This window comes from Gekko japonicus, unplaced genomic scaffold, assembly GCF_001447785.1.
Source record: "Gekko japonicus isolate JY-2015 unplaced genomic scaffold, Gekko_japonicus_V1.1 scaffold84, whole genome shotgun sequence".
NCBI classification, from domain to species: Eukaryota; Metazoa; Chordata; class Lepidosauria; order Squamata; family Gekkonidae; genus Gekko; species Gekko japonicus.
Window position 1 is genome coordinate 1723854 of NW_015159712.1, and position 14675 is coordinate 1738528.

Consider the following 14675-nt stretch of genomic DNA (forward strand, 5'->3'; position numbering starts at 1 on the left):
TCTTTTTGTAGTGTAATAGGGTGAACTGCATGTGCAGGTGACACCCACAGCTTAACAAAAGCATAACAGAAACTCTTCCAGTTTGTCCTTGAGGCATTGGGAAGAGATGAGTGTCTAGTGCTGAATGCATTCTACACAGACATCCATAGAGGCATGTCGCTGCACAGGAACTTGAGAGGATGAAGTTTAAGGATAAGGGGTGGAGATTTAATAGCAGAGAGCAAAAAAGGTCATAAATCCAAATGAAGTGATGATAGAATCGCAAATCAAAACTGAGCAGCCTGGTGCATTTTACAACCTGCTGAGTTGATTTATGCTGAACTGGGCTGTCTAATCCAGCAGTAATGCTAGGAAACAAGCTCACTGTGAAAGGATCCTTTCCATCCATGTGATTTGTACAGGAAAGCCCTCTGTAAAAATAAGCCATAAAAAGTAAATGTTTCCATGCCTGCTGCAGTGAGCATCAACTCCCGTAGCCCAGCAATCCCTATGGTGACCACTGATGTGTTTCCTGGCAAACATTTTCTCCAACACAAAGATTGAGTCCTGAGTTTCATTCACCTCACTGCAACAGGAAGTGCTTCGGAAGAACCCGGGGGGGGGGGGGCATCACCTTTGGGTCTGCAAACAGCATCCATTCAGCCATCCCTATCATAACAAGATGCTTGGCTGGGAACCTCTAAACATTTTGTGACTACGTCTCCCCCACGGCAGCCCATTTTGTGATCTGTCCCGCCTCCCACTGCAAGCTATTTTGTGGTGGCACCTGCTATTTTCAAAAAGTTCCAGAAGTTCCCACAGGCTCATTGGGGTTGGAGAACTCAGCCATACCTATGCAGGCTTTATCTGACCTTATATGTATACAAGCAGTGGAGGAATGCCTCTCTGTATGGCCAGTGATTGAACTAGAAAGTTCAAGTAAAATAAAATTGACTGCTGAAATGTTATTGTTGCTGATACTATTGTGAGTTTTTACTCTTGATTCCATTTTAATAGGTTAAAACTTCATGTTGCAGGTTCTGCCTTTAGTTGTTTTCCGTGCCTGATTAGAATACTGCTGTCATTAGGCACTGTGAGTACGGGAGGGGTGATACAGAAATTGCTAAATAAATAATAAATAGACATTCTTTTCAGAGTCATAAGACTCTTACACAGTCTTTATGCCTGCACTGAAGTGAATTATTCAGGAAAAGAAGGCATGATTGTACATAAGATTGTACATAACGGAGAGGGGGATACACAGTTTTGCAAAACTGGGGGTGGGGGGGGTGGGGTGGCCATGACTAGAGGAGAAAGCAAATCTAGCCAAGCCTAACACTGGACCATGAAATTTCCCAGAACACTCTGTTCTTCGTTCCGCTTCTGGATGCAGCAAGTACATCTCAGCACTTACTAGTGTGAGATTGTCCCATTCTTTTAATTTCAGCTCCTGAAAAGCTACCCCACCTGTATTGCAACAGAAATCCGTACATGCACAGAAGGTGCTCCACATGACTGTGCCACTACTGCAGAACTCTTCCATTAGCTTCCTACTGCTGGGTGCTGGGAAGAGGGTAAACAGAGCTGGGATTTTCCAAGACTAGTTAAGACCCTTTTAACATTAATTTTGTGTTGGATACACATGGCTCTAGTGAATACACATGGTATTCACTGGCTCTAGGGGAGTTTTAGACATCAACGTATAAAATTTGTTTGGATTTCTCATGCTTCCTACTGAAGGATTTAAAAAACAAAATCTTCTTTTAATCCCCTCTTTTGCACTGCCAGCCCCTTGAATTTAAAAAGTGTAAAAATGCAAGGTGGAAGGAGAATAGGGGAAGGATTCAGTCATTGCACAGGAGGCTAAGGTCAACATGCAGATCACACACCCCTCCTTTCTGCTTTTTTTTGGGGGGGGTATTTTGGCTGATGCAAAATGAAAGCCTTAAGTGTCTTCCTTTTTCACCTGACACTGCAAAGCAGGTGAGGTTTCTGAGGTGGCAATTTGCTGTACAGAAGGCCATTGTTCAGTCCTCTTATCTAGCATAATGGTTGGGTTGGAGGAGGGGGGAAAGATATCACTACTGAGTGTTCTGTACAATTGGCAAAAGCCACCGGAACTGTGTGCCTGCTTGGTTAACTACTAAAAGCCCTCCTCCCCACCAGGCAACTAGGGACACAACACAAGAGCATAGTCAAGTAAAGTAATAAAAGCAGTGAATAATTATAGTGCTGCTCAGTGCTTCAAGACAGCTATTTTGCTTGGCCCTACAGAATCAGCATTGCTCAGCAATTGCCAGAAGTGGCAACGCATTAGATTAAAACCCAGTCTGAAGTGTCTCAGATGGAAGGGCAGATGCTAAAACACTGGTCTCCCAGTTCCGGGGTGGAGACATGGCCTCCAGAGGACTGTAACACTGATTTCCACCACCTCCCCCCCTCCTGTTCTGTGGGATCAAAGGGGGATCAGAATGTCTTCAGCATCTCCCTCTCAGGCTCAACTGGGCTTCTTTATTCTTTCTGTTCCTTTTGTTTCAAAGTTCAATAAACAGGAAGAAAAGGGAAGGGGCTTTGACAAATCCCATCAAGGCTCAGGGAAAAGGAAGGCTTGCCCTCAGTTTGACATGCTAGACCCAGCACTAATAAGAGGTAAGGAGGCACCTCAGGGGAACAACAACAAACCCCTGAAGGAAGGGCTTAGAGAAGAAACAATTAATGCTGGATGGAACAAAAAAGGGGGTTAAAGCAGAGCTACACATACCAAAAGGGACAAGTACCAAATCTCCCCTCCCTCCCCCCTCCCAGGCTTGACTAGGACTTCTACAACCTGCATTCCAAAAGAAGGACCCAAAAGGCCAAAAGCTGCTTCCAGCTAGGACTGGAATTTGCAGCTGAAACAGTTTTGTAATGGATGCCCCCCAACACACACACACACACACGCACACAAATAGCCAAGCAAACAAACATGAGGGCCCGCTAACAATTCACTCAGCACCCTCTCAGGGGTCAAAAAAAGGAACATCTTTTATGCATCTGCCATCACCCACAAGCAGCCTGGTGTTTTAGTATCACCAGGACCATAGTTAGGGCTGCCAACCTCCAAGTGGGTACAAACACACAGGGAACATGGCAAAGTTAGACAAACATAAAGAAACACTGTGATAGAACAAAACACAGTTCTACTAATATGTACTTGTATCTTCATATATTGATTTACTTGCAATAAAGACTCTAGTATATCTTATACACATACACAAACCTAAAGTACATTGTATTTACTAATAGAAAAGTCCACAGCTACAAAGACCTATTCCAATGCTGTAGACTATCTTGCTCCTGATAAAGGACTGATGAAAGTTGCAGCAGTCATACATGATAAGAGATGCAGCAGGCTGTTATATTCTCCACAAAGAGTAATTCAGCAGGCATCAAAGCAGGCATGAGAAATGCAGCAGGCAGTTGTATTTTCCACACAAAGTGATTCAGCAAGCATCAAAGCAAGCAACACGCCTCCTAGGCAAAAATTGCGCGTTTCGACAAATACTTCTTCAGGCAGACATATTTTTCCTGGAACCAAAGCTCTCAATTTTACTGTGCTTCTGGAGAAGCCTTCTTTAGAATGGTTGACTTATTAGTAAATACAATGTACTTTAGGTTTGTGTATGTGTATAAGATATACTAGAGTCTTTATTGCAAGTAAATCAATATATGAAGATACAAGTACATACTAGTAGAAGTGTGTTTTGTTCTATCACGGTGTTTCTTTATGTTTGTCTAACTTCCAAGTGGGGCCTGGAGATCTCCCGCTATTATAGCATCTAGACAATAGTTCCACTGGAGAAAATGGCTGCTCTGAAGGGTGGACTATATGGCATTGTACCCTACTGAGATCTCTCCCCTCCCCAAACCCCACCTTCCTCAGGTTTCACCCCCCAAATCTCCAGGTATTTCCCAACACAGAGCTGGCAACCCTAGCCACAGTGGGCCTAGACTGCCTTCTCAACAATAAGAAGTGGTAAGTACTCCACACCAACTTCCTTCGTACTCTCCAGAATACAAGACAGTATTCCCTCCACTATAAGAGTATGAAAACCAGCCTTTAAAGAATGACAGGGTGGCTGGGACCCAAAGACAATAACAAATGAATTTACTAAGAGTAACTCACAACAGTTGCAAGGGGTTTTGGTGGGTTACAGGTTGCTGAGAGAAGGCATGGTGCACCCTAGGATTTTCGGTTCAGATCAGACTTTCTCTGTTCAGCGGTGTCCAAAACACACAACTGTTAACCTACAGCATACAGAAGCTGCTGCACAGATGTCAAAATAGAGGTGATGCATGGAGGCCTCTACACCCTCCCAGCACCTCAAGTGCTAGATTAGAATAAGAACATAAGACGAGTTCTGCCGTATCAACCAGTGGTCTATCTAATCCAACAGCCTCTTTCACCCAGTGGCCAATCAATTGCCCAGGATGGCCAGTAAACAGGGCATAGAGGCCAAGGCCTTCCCCTGATATTGCCTCCTAGTTCTGGGTTTCAGAAGTTTACTGTATCTGAATACCATTACTAATCATGGTTAGTGGTTACTGGTTAAGCTATCCTCCATGGTTAACCATGAATCTGAAAAATGATGCAGTGTTAGAGACAACCTACAACCAAACAGCTTGGTCCAAACAACTATGCCTCAGCTCTGCCCATCCTATTTGATTATTCAGTTACTATGGAAAGTTCTTATCAGACAAAAGGAAAACATGCTTTTGTCACATTAACTACTTTTATTCAGCAGACCTAGGTAATTCTTCCATACAGGAGACACCCAACTTTCTAGTCAGTGCAGTCCCTTTAGCAAGGAACAAGTTGTCACCAGATTGGCCCATCTTCTGATAAGCCTAAAATGGGACATAAAGTTAAAGCACGTCAAAATTAGTAGGTGGCATGACTAAGAACAAATATTGCTGCAGTGGTATGCACTGGTTTTACAACTGAAACCTTGCCAGAAAAGGTCAGAAAATTCCCAAATTTCAGTTTTCTCCCTCCTTGCAGAGCCAAAAGCCCAGGGAAGGATTTCAGACTCACAGAATTATGGAAAACTTTTCAAACGAACAGTGAAGTCCTACGCAGAGTTACTACAAGCCACTGAAATCAGAGTAACTCTGCATAGGACTGCATTGCTGAAGTCTCCTGCCCTTCAGATGTGGTCCAAACCCTGATCACTAGGTTGATTACACATAACCAGAAACAGAAAATGCATCGCCTTGGATTTCCTAGCAGTGTTGAAAATCATCCATATTTTTACGTTACAAGAACTTCAACGTCAGCAGTAGCCATTCCGTGAAAGGAGTATTTCATTTGGTTCTGATCATACATTTGGGGTAATTATATATTCTTTTATACAGTGACATATGAAAAGGTATCAACAGTGCAAGGAGGCTAGTAACGAACATGCTAATCAGTCATCTTTGGGGCTTTTTTTGTGACAGTACTCACCAGTACTGAGTAGCCACACCTTTTTCTGGGGCTCTCCCACGTCTGAGTAGTGGAACCTTTAAAACAAAACAAAAAACACTGATTATCGTAATATGAATCTGATACCTAAACTGCACTGGGCAACCACCAGCAGGCTCTACTTCCAGGCTTCAGTACTAGAAAGTGGGTGCCTTATTAAAGATTTTCTGATTTTCTGCAACATTCCTTGAGGCATTTGGACAGATCATCACAAGGAATGCTATTTGCACTGTAAGTATGTAATCTAAACTGGAAGACTAGTGCGTTATTGAATAAACTTGCAGGTAGATATCCTGGTCTACACTGCGACACAGTAAGAGATGGCTTTTGTTGTTGTTTTCATGCTACTAAACTATTAAAGTGTCTTGGCTTTAATTTTGGGCTTGGAGTTCCCTGGCCTTTTCCTTGGAAAAGTCATGTTCAGTTTCTGAAAACTGCCTTTTAGAATTAATCTCAGGACAGACACCCTGGAAATATAGTTGATCCTTTTCTTTTGCTGGTCAGTTACACAATATTTGACTACAATCAAATAAGGAAGCTCTTCTCCAAATTCCTAGGTGATGTAAGTGTTCTCTCATGTTAATTTAGACCAGGGTCTTAAAATTGTCTGCAGAAATAATCTGCAGGGGGAGACAATATCCAGCTCCAGTGTGGGTAGGGTTCCACAACAGGATTTTCTACCCCATGCCTGCAGCCTACTACAACCCCCAACCCACTCCAAAAGACATTTAGTGGGCTGCTGCAAGCAACTATCTGGTATGAATTATTCAAGAGGGTTTTTGTTTTTACACAGGTAATAGGGCTGTACTGAAACAATTATTCAGAAAGATAATTGGGTAAAGGGTTAGGGATTGTGGTCTGTACTACCTTGTATATTTTGTAGTGCCTATTTCTGTAAGCAGGATCCTAATATGTAATATTTGCATTGTGTAACATGTCACGTTAATACTTATGCTTTGCTTCTGTTCTGTTTTCAAATTTCTGGATGATTATGGATTTCTACAATCATAATCCTATTGCATTGTTTATTGGATGTCCAATTCTATGGACTGTATTGACATAACTCGGTGTAATCTGCCTTGAGTCTCACTGAGAAAGCCATACTATAAATAACATCTGTGGATTACACAAAAAAATTCTCCCCCTATTTTCCACTGTGCATCCCTATGAAATCTCTGCTCCCATTTCATGCTTTTTTTAAAAAAATCCCCTTTGTATTGAGGCACCTTTTCTACCTGATTTGTTGAAGCACATGCTTTTGTAGGTCCACTTCATGAAGTTTTTAATTTTTAGGTTTTAATTTTTGTAACATCAATTTTTTGAGAAAAAGCTGGACTATAAATACATAATTATGTATGTAGCTGCCCCTGTGATGTGGACTGCCCTCCACAGGAAGATAGGGAAGCCCCCCCCCCTTCAAAAAGTGTTTTGAGGGCAGTGTAAACATTTAAAAGATAAAAACTAAAATACATGCTGGAAATGTGATAGTGCTGAAATTTTCTGGCATAAAAGAATCTCTGAACATCAGTAGGGCACATTTCTAATAATCAAATCATATCTTTTCTTAAGTTCCCTGATAACTAGTGTTTCTACAGTCTCTTTTCCCTCTCCCATCCAACAACCAACAGTCATGGTTAGTTACTTAAAGCTTACAAGTGTGGCCTTTTTATTATACAAGGATATTCTGTTTCTCTCAAGAGAATGATCCCTCTGCCTTCAGGAAGACAAAGTTTTAGCTGTCTGGCGAAACTGGCAGACTTCTCCAATCTAGTTGCTTGTGACCTACCAGAAGCAGGGGGATATATACTGAATCAAACAAACAACAGTGAGAAAAACTCTCCACATCCTCTTCTGCAATAGTACTGTCAAAATCCTAGTAACTAGGATTTTCTCCCACACTTTAATTGCTGGCTAGTGCTTCTAAACATAAAGGAGCATGGCTCTGAGAATTGCCAATCTCCAGGTCTCACCTGGAGTTCTCCTGGAATTACAAGGATTAGTTCCCCGGGATAAAATGGCAGCTTTGGAGGGTAGACTCTTTGGCATCATAAGCCTCCTGAACTTCTTCCCCTCCCCAAACTCTGTCCTCCTGAGGCTCCCATCCACAAATCTCTAGGAATTTCCCAACCCAGAGCTGGCAACCCACTCTAAGTGACAATGGACAGGAAAATGCACCCATGCTATGTATAGCAATGAGGACCTTATACTGCTGCACAGTTCACATTTTTCTTAGGAAAGCACTTGCTCAGCAATATAATAAAGCAGATCTTTCTGACTCTATAGATAAGGAGTTTAAGTATATCCATACCAGAAAAAGACATCAGTGGGGGAAAGTGGATGGTTTAAAATGTCCAGGGTTTTGTGAGAGCATCGAAGATTCTTTGACTATCACAGGGGGGGGAAAGAGAGAAAGAATTCATGTAAAATGTGCATGGGAGATACAAAGTAGTATACAGTCAAAAATTGTTCTGCCTACCTTCTTTTCCACCTTCCTCATACACAATAAAGAATTTACCTATCTGCATGGCCACTGCATTCTTTGTCTTAAAGCTGGAAGGTATGCTTAGCAGTAGAACTTTATGCTAGCTTTAAAAACATATTTATTGAGCGCAATACATTCTCCCAACTGCAGAAGTTAATCTGCATCTATTCAAGTCGATCCATAGTTATAATGTTTTAGATAGCCCACTATTCACAGTGAAGATTTAACTGGGAGGAGCCAGAGTTAATCCTGGTAGGGATCAGGCACATAGCAAAACTGCTGAGAAAAACCCATTAACAGCATGACAATTATTAAACAGACAGTCGTGTTCTAGCTAGAGAATTTTCAAATGCAGGATTATCCTTAGGGATGTTTCAAGCCACCCCAATAAATACCTTTCCAAAAGTATGCAACCACCACATGTAATTACTAGATTTTATGATGGAAGTCTTAATATCAGTTTGTTGAATCCCCTGTACTGTTGACTTTGCATTATGGCTGATGAACGAATACTACCTCACAGCCTGACTAGTCACAAGGGCAGTTTCTTTAGCTTCTGAATAAGAGAAGATGACATAACATGCCAGGACTTCAATGGCTAAGTTTTGGCTTTAGAAGCCAAACAATTGCAATATTCACCTGGAAATTGCTAGAACTGTCCTCACCAGCTTTGTCAGGTTTATTTCACTTACTGGATGTTCAACAGGATCAGTAAAGCAGTAAAGCTGTAAAGCTGGTGGTCACTTTTGGAATATTAAGAAAGGGTAGTAGAAACCACTGCAAAATGGCTACTACAGAGAGGTTTCAAGCCAAGAATCTTCCTATAATGGAGACAGCAGCTGCTTCTGAATTAGGACTGCCTGCAGGAGTAAACGTAATGCCTCCTAGACTCTTCTTAAACTATTCCTGCACCAAAGAGGCAAAAAAAAGCCAAGATCATCTTGTTGCTTTGGAAAAGCAGCACTGTTTTCAGTTTCCACAGAAATGGGAATGCTTCCAGGCCTAGAGACATAAGAAAAATCTGTGTCTGTGGCCAAGCCTAGCCCACATGTCTATAATACACCTATCTGGGATGAGCTCAGTGCTTTGCTAACTAGTCAGCTGGCAGGAAACAGCCCAAAGTGATTCCCTCGCCCCCCCCCCCTTCAATGAAGACAAGTTGAATATTATTATTCAAGACTCAAGAAGCACTGCTTTGTGTGTTCAAGATGAGAACACAAGTTCAGCAGGGCCAAAAAAAACGTGTGTATGTGAATATATGTGTATATATTGCCATCAGGTCACAGCTGATTAATCATGACCCTGTGGGGTTTTCAAGGCAAGAGATGTTCAGAGGTGGTTTGCCATTGCCTGCCTCTGCATTCGTGACCCTATGTATAAAGTTGGTCTTCTGCTGACTGCCTTACCACTTTTATTGTGCAATGTCTATAAAATGAAGTAATTTCAACAGGCATTGCATATGTAAGGTGATGCCTCTAGAAATTACTTCATTTTATAGACATTGCACAATAAAAGTGGTAAGGCAGTCAGCAGAAGACCAACTTTACACAGCCATGCCCTAACACATAGCATGCAGTATTAAAACAGACTGATGCCATCATCACTTGAACCCAAGCTGTAGGGGATGGATTTAGACTAAAGCAAAATCCTGGATCTACACTGCTTTTTATGGATCACCAGTGATACACTGTCTATTCAGAGAATCTTGTAATATTGCCAGCTGGTGTCTTCTGTCAATAAGCATGAGTCAGGACTGAATTGCAAGCAATGGCTTTCACTGGAGTCCTTTAATGGTTACTGTAGACTAATAAATGGAGCACATCTCATCAAGTTCTAGTCTGGGAGACAAGGGCCAGTGCAATTATTGTACTGTTATCTATCTATGGATTGCAAGCCTGTAAACAAAGCCTATTGTCTGCTTTATCCTTTGTAAAATGCCTGGATCATTACAGGGAATCAATACTTTCATAAGTGATTATGCTGTTATCTAAATCTGCATGAAGTCCAGGCATCTGGATTCTCACTTCCAGAATAGTTTCAGCCAGCCTCCTTGTTAGCAGCAGGATTGGGAAGTTTATCCAACTGGCTTCACTTTTTGCAAAATGTCAGGGTTTGGATCAACTTTCCCTCTCTGGGCAAAGTCTACAGTGATCAAACACAGATATCTATTTCCAGATGCTACTGGGAGATGCAAGCCAAACTCACATTTTAAAAAGCCATCAACTGAGGCGCATCGATGATTGTGAAACCAACTTCCTGGAAATGCAGGCTCCCATGTAAATGGGACTTTCAGTTTGAACTGACCAAACACACAATACTACCAGGAATAAAAGTGGAAGTACATGTTGAGGCAAACGAGGAATACTCAGTCCCATGGCTAGTTTGTAACATTAATACATGTGTGGGGTGGGTGTGGATTCGGATGTTTTCAGGGTAGAATATAGCATTACATTGATGCTGATTTTCTCCAGCTGCTTTGCGTGGTTTATCCCTGCTGAGTTCTGAATCTTGAAATAAAGCTGCCTAGAGCTCATGGAGGGGATTTGCAGGGCAGAAGCAGTAGGTGAAGAAGGGTTAAACATCCACACCTCCTGCCTACCAATTTTCTATTTATTACCCCCCCCCCAAGTTCTTTATATTACCTCAGAAAACATGGGGTTGGGAACATATTTTTGCCAAGGTTGAACGTAGTTCTGCCCTCAGGGGGACTTCTTCTTTGCAGAGTTTAGAAAAACAATTCATAATATCACAAGCAATGGGGGCATTTAAGATTTTGGAAAGGAATCAGACTTCTGATTGGAGCAACTCTGCCAACATGGACCAAATATCACAAAAGTTACTTAAAACTTTTCTAGGTCCCCCCCCCCCTGTCAAAGAATAGAGGCCCTGCTCTCTAGTTTCAATGCAGTGCCAAACCTTGGTGTTACATAGGGATGCCAGCCTCTAGGTGGGACCTGGGAATCCCCCAAAATTTCAGTTCATTTCCAGAAATAGTTTCCCCTGGAGAAAAGGGATGCTTGGGAGGGTGGACTCTATGTCATCGTACCCCAGTGAGGTCCCTGTCCTCCCCGGCCTCCATCCCCAAATCACCAGGAGTTCCCCAACCTGAAACTGGCAATCCTACCCCCCCCCCCCAATCCCCTGCCAGTGCCCGGGGGCACCAGGCAACCCTAGCTGTTACACGATGAGCCTCTGGAGCGGCTATTTTATCCTTTCCTCCCTTCACATTATGTGACAAACTATAGTTTGCTGTTGATTTGAACTGGCAGGCCATGGGTTGTGCTTGTCCTCTAAACCAGAATTGGCAACCAGAGTTTGATTCTGGTGTTTTATTCCAGTTTGGAGGGCAAGCACAAATCATAATGTGCTGGTTAAGATGCAAAAACAAATGACTGAAAGGGACATATTTGCAACAGGGCAGGAGATCAGCCAAAAGAGAAGGGAGTGGGAAGCCTCAAAGCTCACTCCTGCAATGCCAAACCATATGGCGTTATACATTAGGGTTGTCAGCTCCAGGTTGGGAAATACTTGGAGATTTGGGAGGTGTAACTTGGGGAAGGCAGGGTTTGGGGAAGGGAGGAACCTGAGCAAGGTACATTGTTCTTAGAGTCCACACTCCAAAGCAGCCATTTTCTCCAGGGTAAATTATTTCTGCTGTCTGGAGATCAGTTGTAATTCTGGGAGATCCTGAAGCCCCACCTGGAGGTTGGCAACCCTATTATATACGAACAGAGCTTGTGGATGCCCCATACCGTAGTCCTATCTATCTGGTTAAACATAAGTTTGTTGGCAATGAAGCTGTACTAAAGGGCTGAACATTCACTGGACTGCAAACTCATCTTGACCACAGGGAGTTCTTCTGTCACACATAGATTAATGCAAAATATCAACCTCTCTGCTTTACTCTCAATAATTACATAAACAGTAGCAAAAGATTGTTCAGGAAACTTAAGCTTTTACTACTTGGCTGGGCATTAACAATAAACAGCCTTTGATAGATAGCTTAGAAAGCTCTGGAATATACTCAAAACTCCTGCATTGCCATATTTGGAAGGTGCCAAGATTCCAAAGCCCTCCCCAGCACACCTTTCAGTGAGAGCATAAAAAACCACTGAAGGGTGTTTCTCCACTCACCCTACGTTTTGCTTTTAGTTTTCTTCACTGGCCCCACTGGGATATTTTCAAGCAACCCATTTTAGTTTGTCTTTCTCTAAGCAGCTAGCTAATAAGTACTGGGAAGCCAAGACCAAAACCTTTCATCTTTTGCCAAATTTAGATAACATTTTAAGGTCACATTAGTTTAATATCCTGAGTCACAATCAAATAAAGCTATGGAGAAAAGGTAATGGGAAAACAGGGCATAACTGTAAATATCAGGGGAAACTTTAATTATGGAAAACTTGGAATGGGCACTCTCCCTCCCAAGTAATTTCATTCACAATCAGTCAGCACTCCGTGGTTATACTCCCCTGTGCCTGTGATGGCCAGAAATGTCCTTGAAGCCCAGGGCAAACACAGATATTTTAGAACAATATATCAGAACATTGTTTTTTAAAACCCTGGTAAGTGTCTGCCAACTGCCAAGAGGCCCAATATAGCACAAGATGTGATAGGTCTGCTGCATTCTATTTATTTCTGTATTCTTCTGAGGCCCATGCAGTATATGCCTCTATTCTAAAATGGATCTTGTTCTTTGGGTATGAAAGTCCAGATTGTCTGTATGTTGTTGCATTCGTGGGGAATGAAATTAATATGTTTTTTTCTGGTGTGATTTTAAAGTAAGATACAGATGCTTGGGTAAGATAACTGCAGTCATTAATTAGGCACATGAGACTTTCTCTCTCCTCCGTCCATGTCCTCTGATCACGAAGCGATCTATGTCAAGGAGCATTACTGCAAATGAACTTTTGAAATCTCAGCTTCTGTGTCGTAAGAATGTTGTTTGCTCAGACCAAAAGTCCATCTAGTCCACCATCCTGTTTCCAACAGTGGCCATCCAGGTACTTCAGGGAAACCCAGAAACTGCAGGCTCTGGCTATTCAGAAGTATACTGCCCTTAAACATGGAGGTTCCTTTGAGCTATCATGGATATCAGCTATTGATAGACACTACTTGGTGGTGGTGGCAAGTGCCATCAAGGCCTTTGCCACAGATTCACATACATGCTCAGGTTGCATTCAGTTTTTGCTCTGCAGTGACCCTCATAATTCCCATAATTTTTTCAACTCAGGCATTTCCAAGGGTGTAGACTTTCCAATTTCCCGGGGGGGGGGGGCTGGGGCTGGGCCAGAGGCATTGCTTTGCTAGGAGCAAGGGTGGCTCCCGGGGGAGGCTGAGCACTTTCCTGAAAATTTCAGCGGGGGCTGAAGCCCCGCCGCCCCCACGAAGATTACGCCTATGGGCATTTCCCACTAATCATGCAGCTCCTTTTCTTCAGAAATGTTCGGCTTTTTTATATAAATGAACTTGCTTGCACTTGTTCAGCATTGCTTCTACTGTAGGACAGTTTTTTAGCCTTACTTCCAAATATTTCAGGCATTCCCAGCATAGTTAGCACTGCTGGGAGATTGTAAGTAATATAGAACAAACACAGAAGGGGACACAGTTTGGAAATCCCACCCCCACTCCCAAATCTTTCTGTCCCAGGATTCTCTATGTTCTCAGAAGACTGAACAAGTGTATTTCTCTTTCTTCATAAGAACATAAGAGACGCCAATGTTGGATCAGGCCAAAGGCCCATCCAACACTCTGTGTCACACAGTGGCCAGAAATACCAGTACCATCAGGAGGTCCAGCAGTGGGGCCAGGACATTAGAAGCCCTCCCACTGTTGACCCCCCCCCCAAGCACCAAGAAGACAGAGCATCCTTGCCCCAGAGCCCCTAGCTATACCTTGTGGCTAATAGCCACTGATGGACCTCTGCTCCATATGCTTATCTAATTCCCTTTTGAAGCCGTCCATGCTTGTAGCACCCACCACTTCCTGTGGCAGTGAATTCCATGTGTTAATCACTCTTTGGGTGAAGAAGTACTTCCTTTTATCCGTTCTAACCCGTTCTAATCCGTTCTTCCTTTCTCTTTAACCAACATCCAACTTTTTGCAATATTCCTCCCTTCTAGAGCATATTCAGTCCTCATCAGGCTTTTAAATACTTTTTTTCTCTTTATTTAATTTATAGTGTCATGTTTTTTTGCATATCCAGGAAGTCCCCAAAGATACCTGGGTGGTTTGGTTTGGGTGCTTTTATCTCCAGCAGTGGACCAACCAGTTTACCATAGTAGTAGAGGTCTCCTAAACCTTTTGATAATACTACAGGTAGTGTTGGCGGGTGGTCAGATAGATATGAGCACCATTTTTCCTATTCAAACACAAGCTATAGCCCAGTGCCTTTTGTCAGGGTTTGAGCCCCGTGACTTCTGGCAAGTCTCAACATAAGCGGTAATAACACATCCCACTCCTCACCTGCACAAAGAATGCTGTTAACTAAGCAATCAACCAAACTTCCCCATTGCACGACAGAGGTACCTTCTGAAGACAGTGGATTGATTTAAGAGGAAGAAAAGGAATTCAGACTGTTTTGTGACATATTTGCTGTTTCGCCTTTCTGTCTTGTTTCACAAAGAGATAGAAGCAAGTCACCATGACAATAAGCAGTATATAGACAATAAGCACTAGACAATGCCACACATCTCCCTCAGGCTATTCAACTGC

At 42.6% G+C, this 14675-nt stretch overlaps 1 protein-coding gene across 1 annotated transcript in view; it reads right to left on the reverse strand.

The window, feature by feature from the left end:
- Positions 1-14675, reverse strand: part of LOC107107440 — a 21679-nt gene that overhangs the window by 1209 nt on the left and 5795 nt on the right. The window contains exons 3-6 of the mRNA XM_015407779.1: positions 7791-7867; positions 7136-7264; positions 5465-5520; positions 365-410 (exon numbers count right to left, since the gene is read on the reverse strand). Coding sequence (XP_015263265.1) covers positions 365-410; positions 5465-5520; positions 7136-7264; positions 7791-7867 — 308 coding nt within the window. The remainder of the gene's footprint in view (positions 1-364; positions 411-5464; positions 5521-7135; positions 7265-7790; positions 7868-14675) is intronic.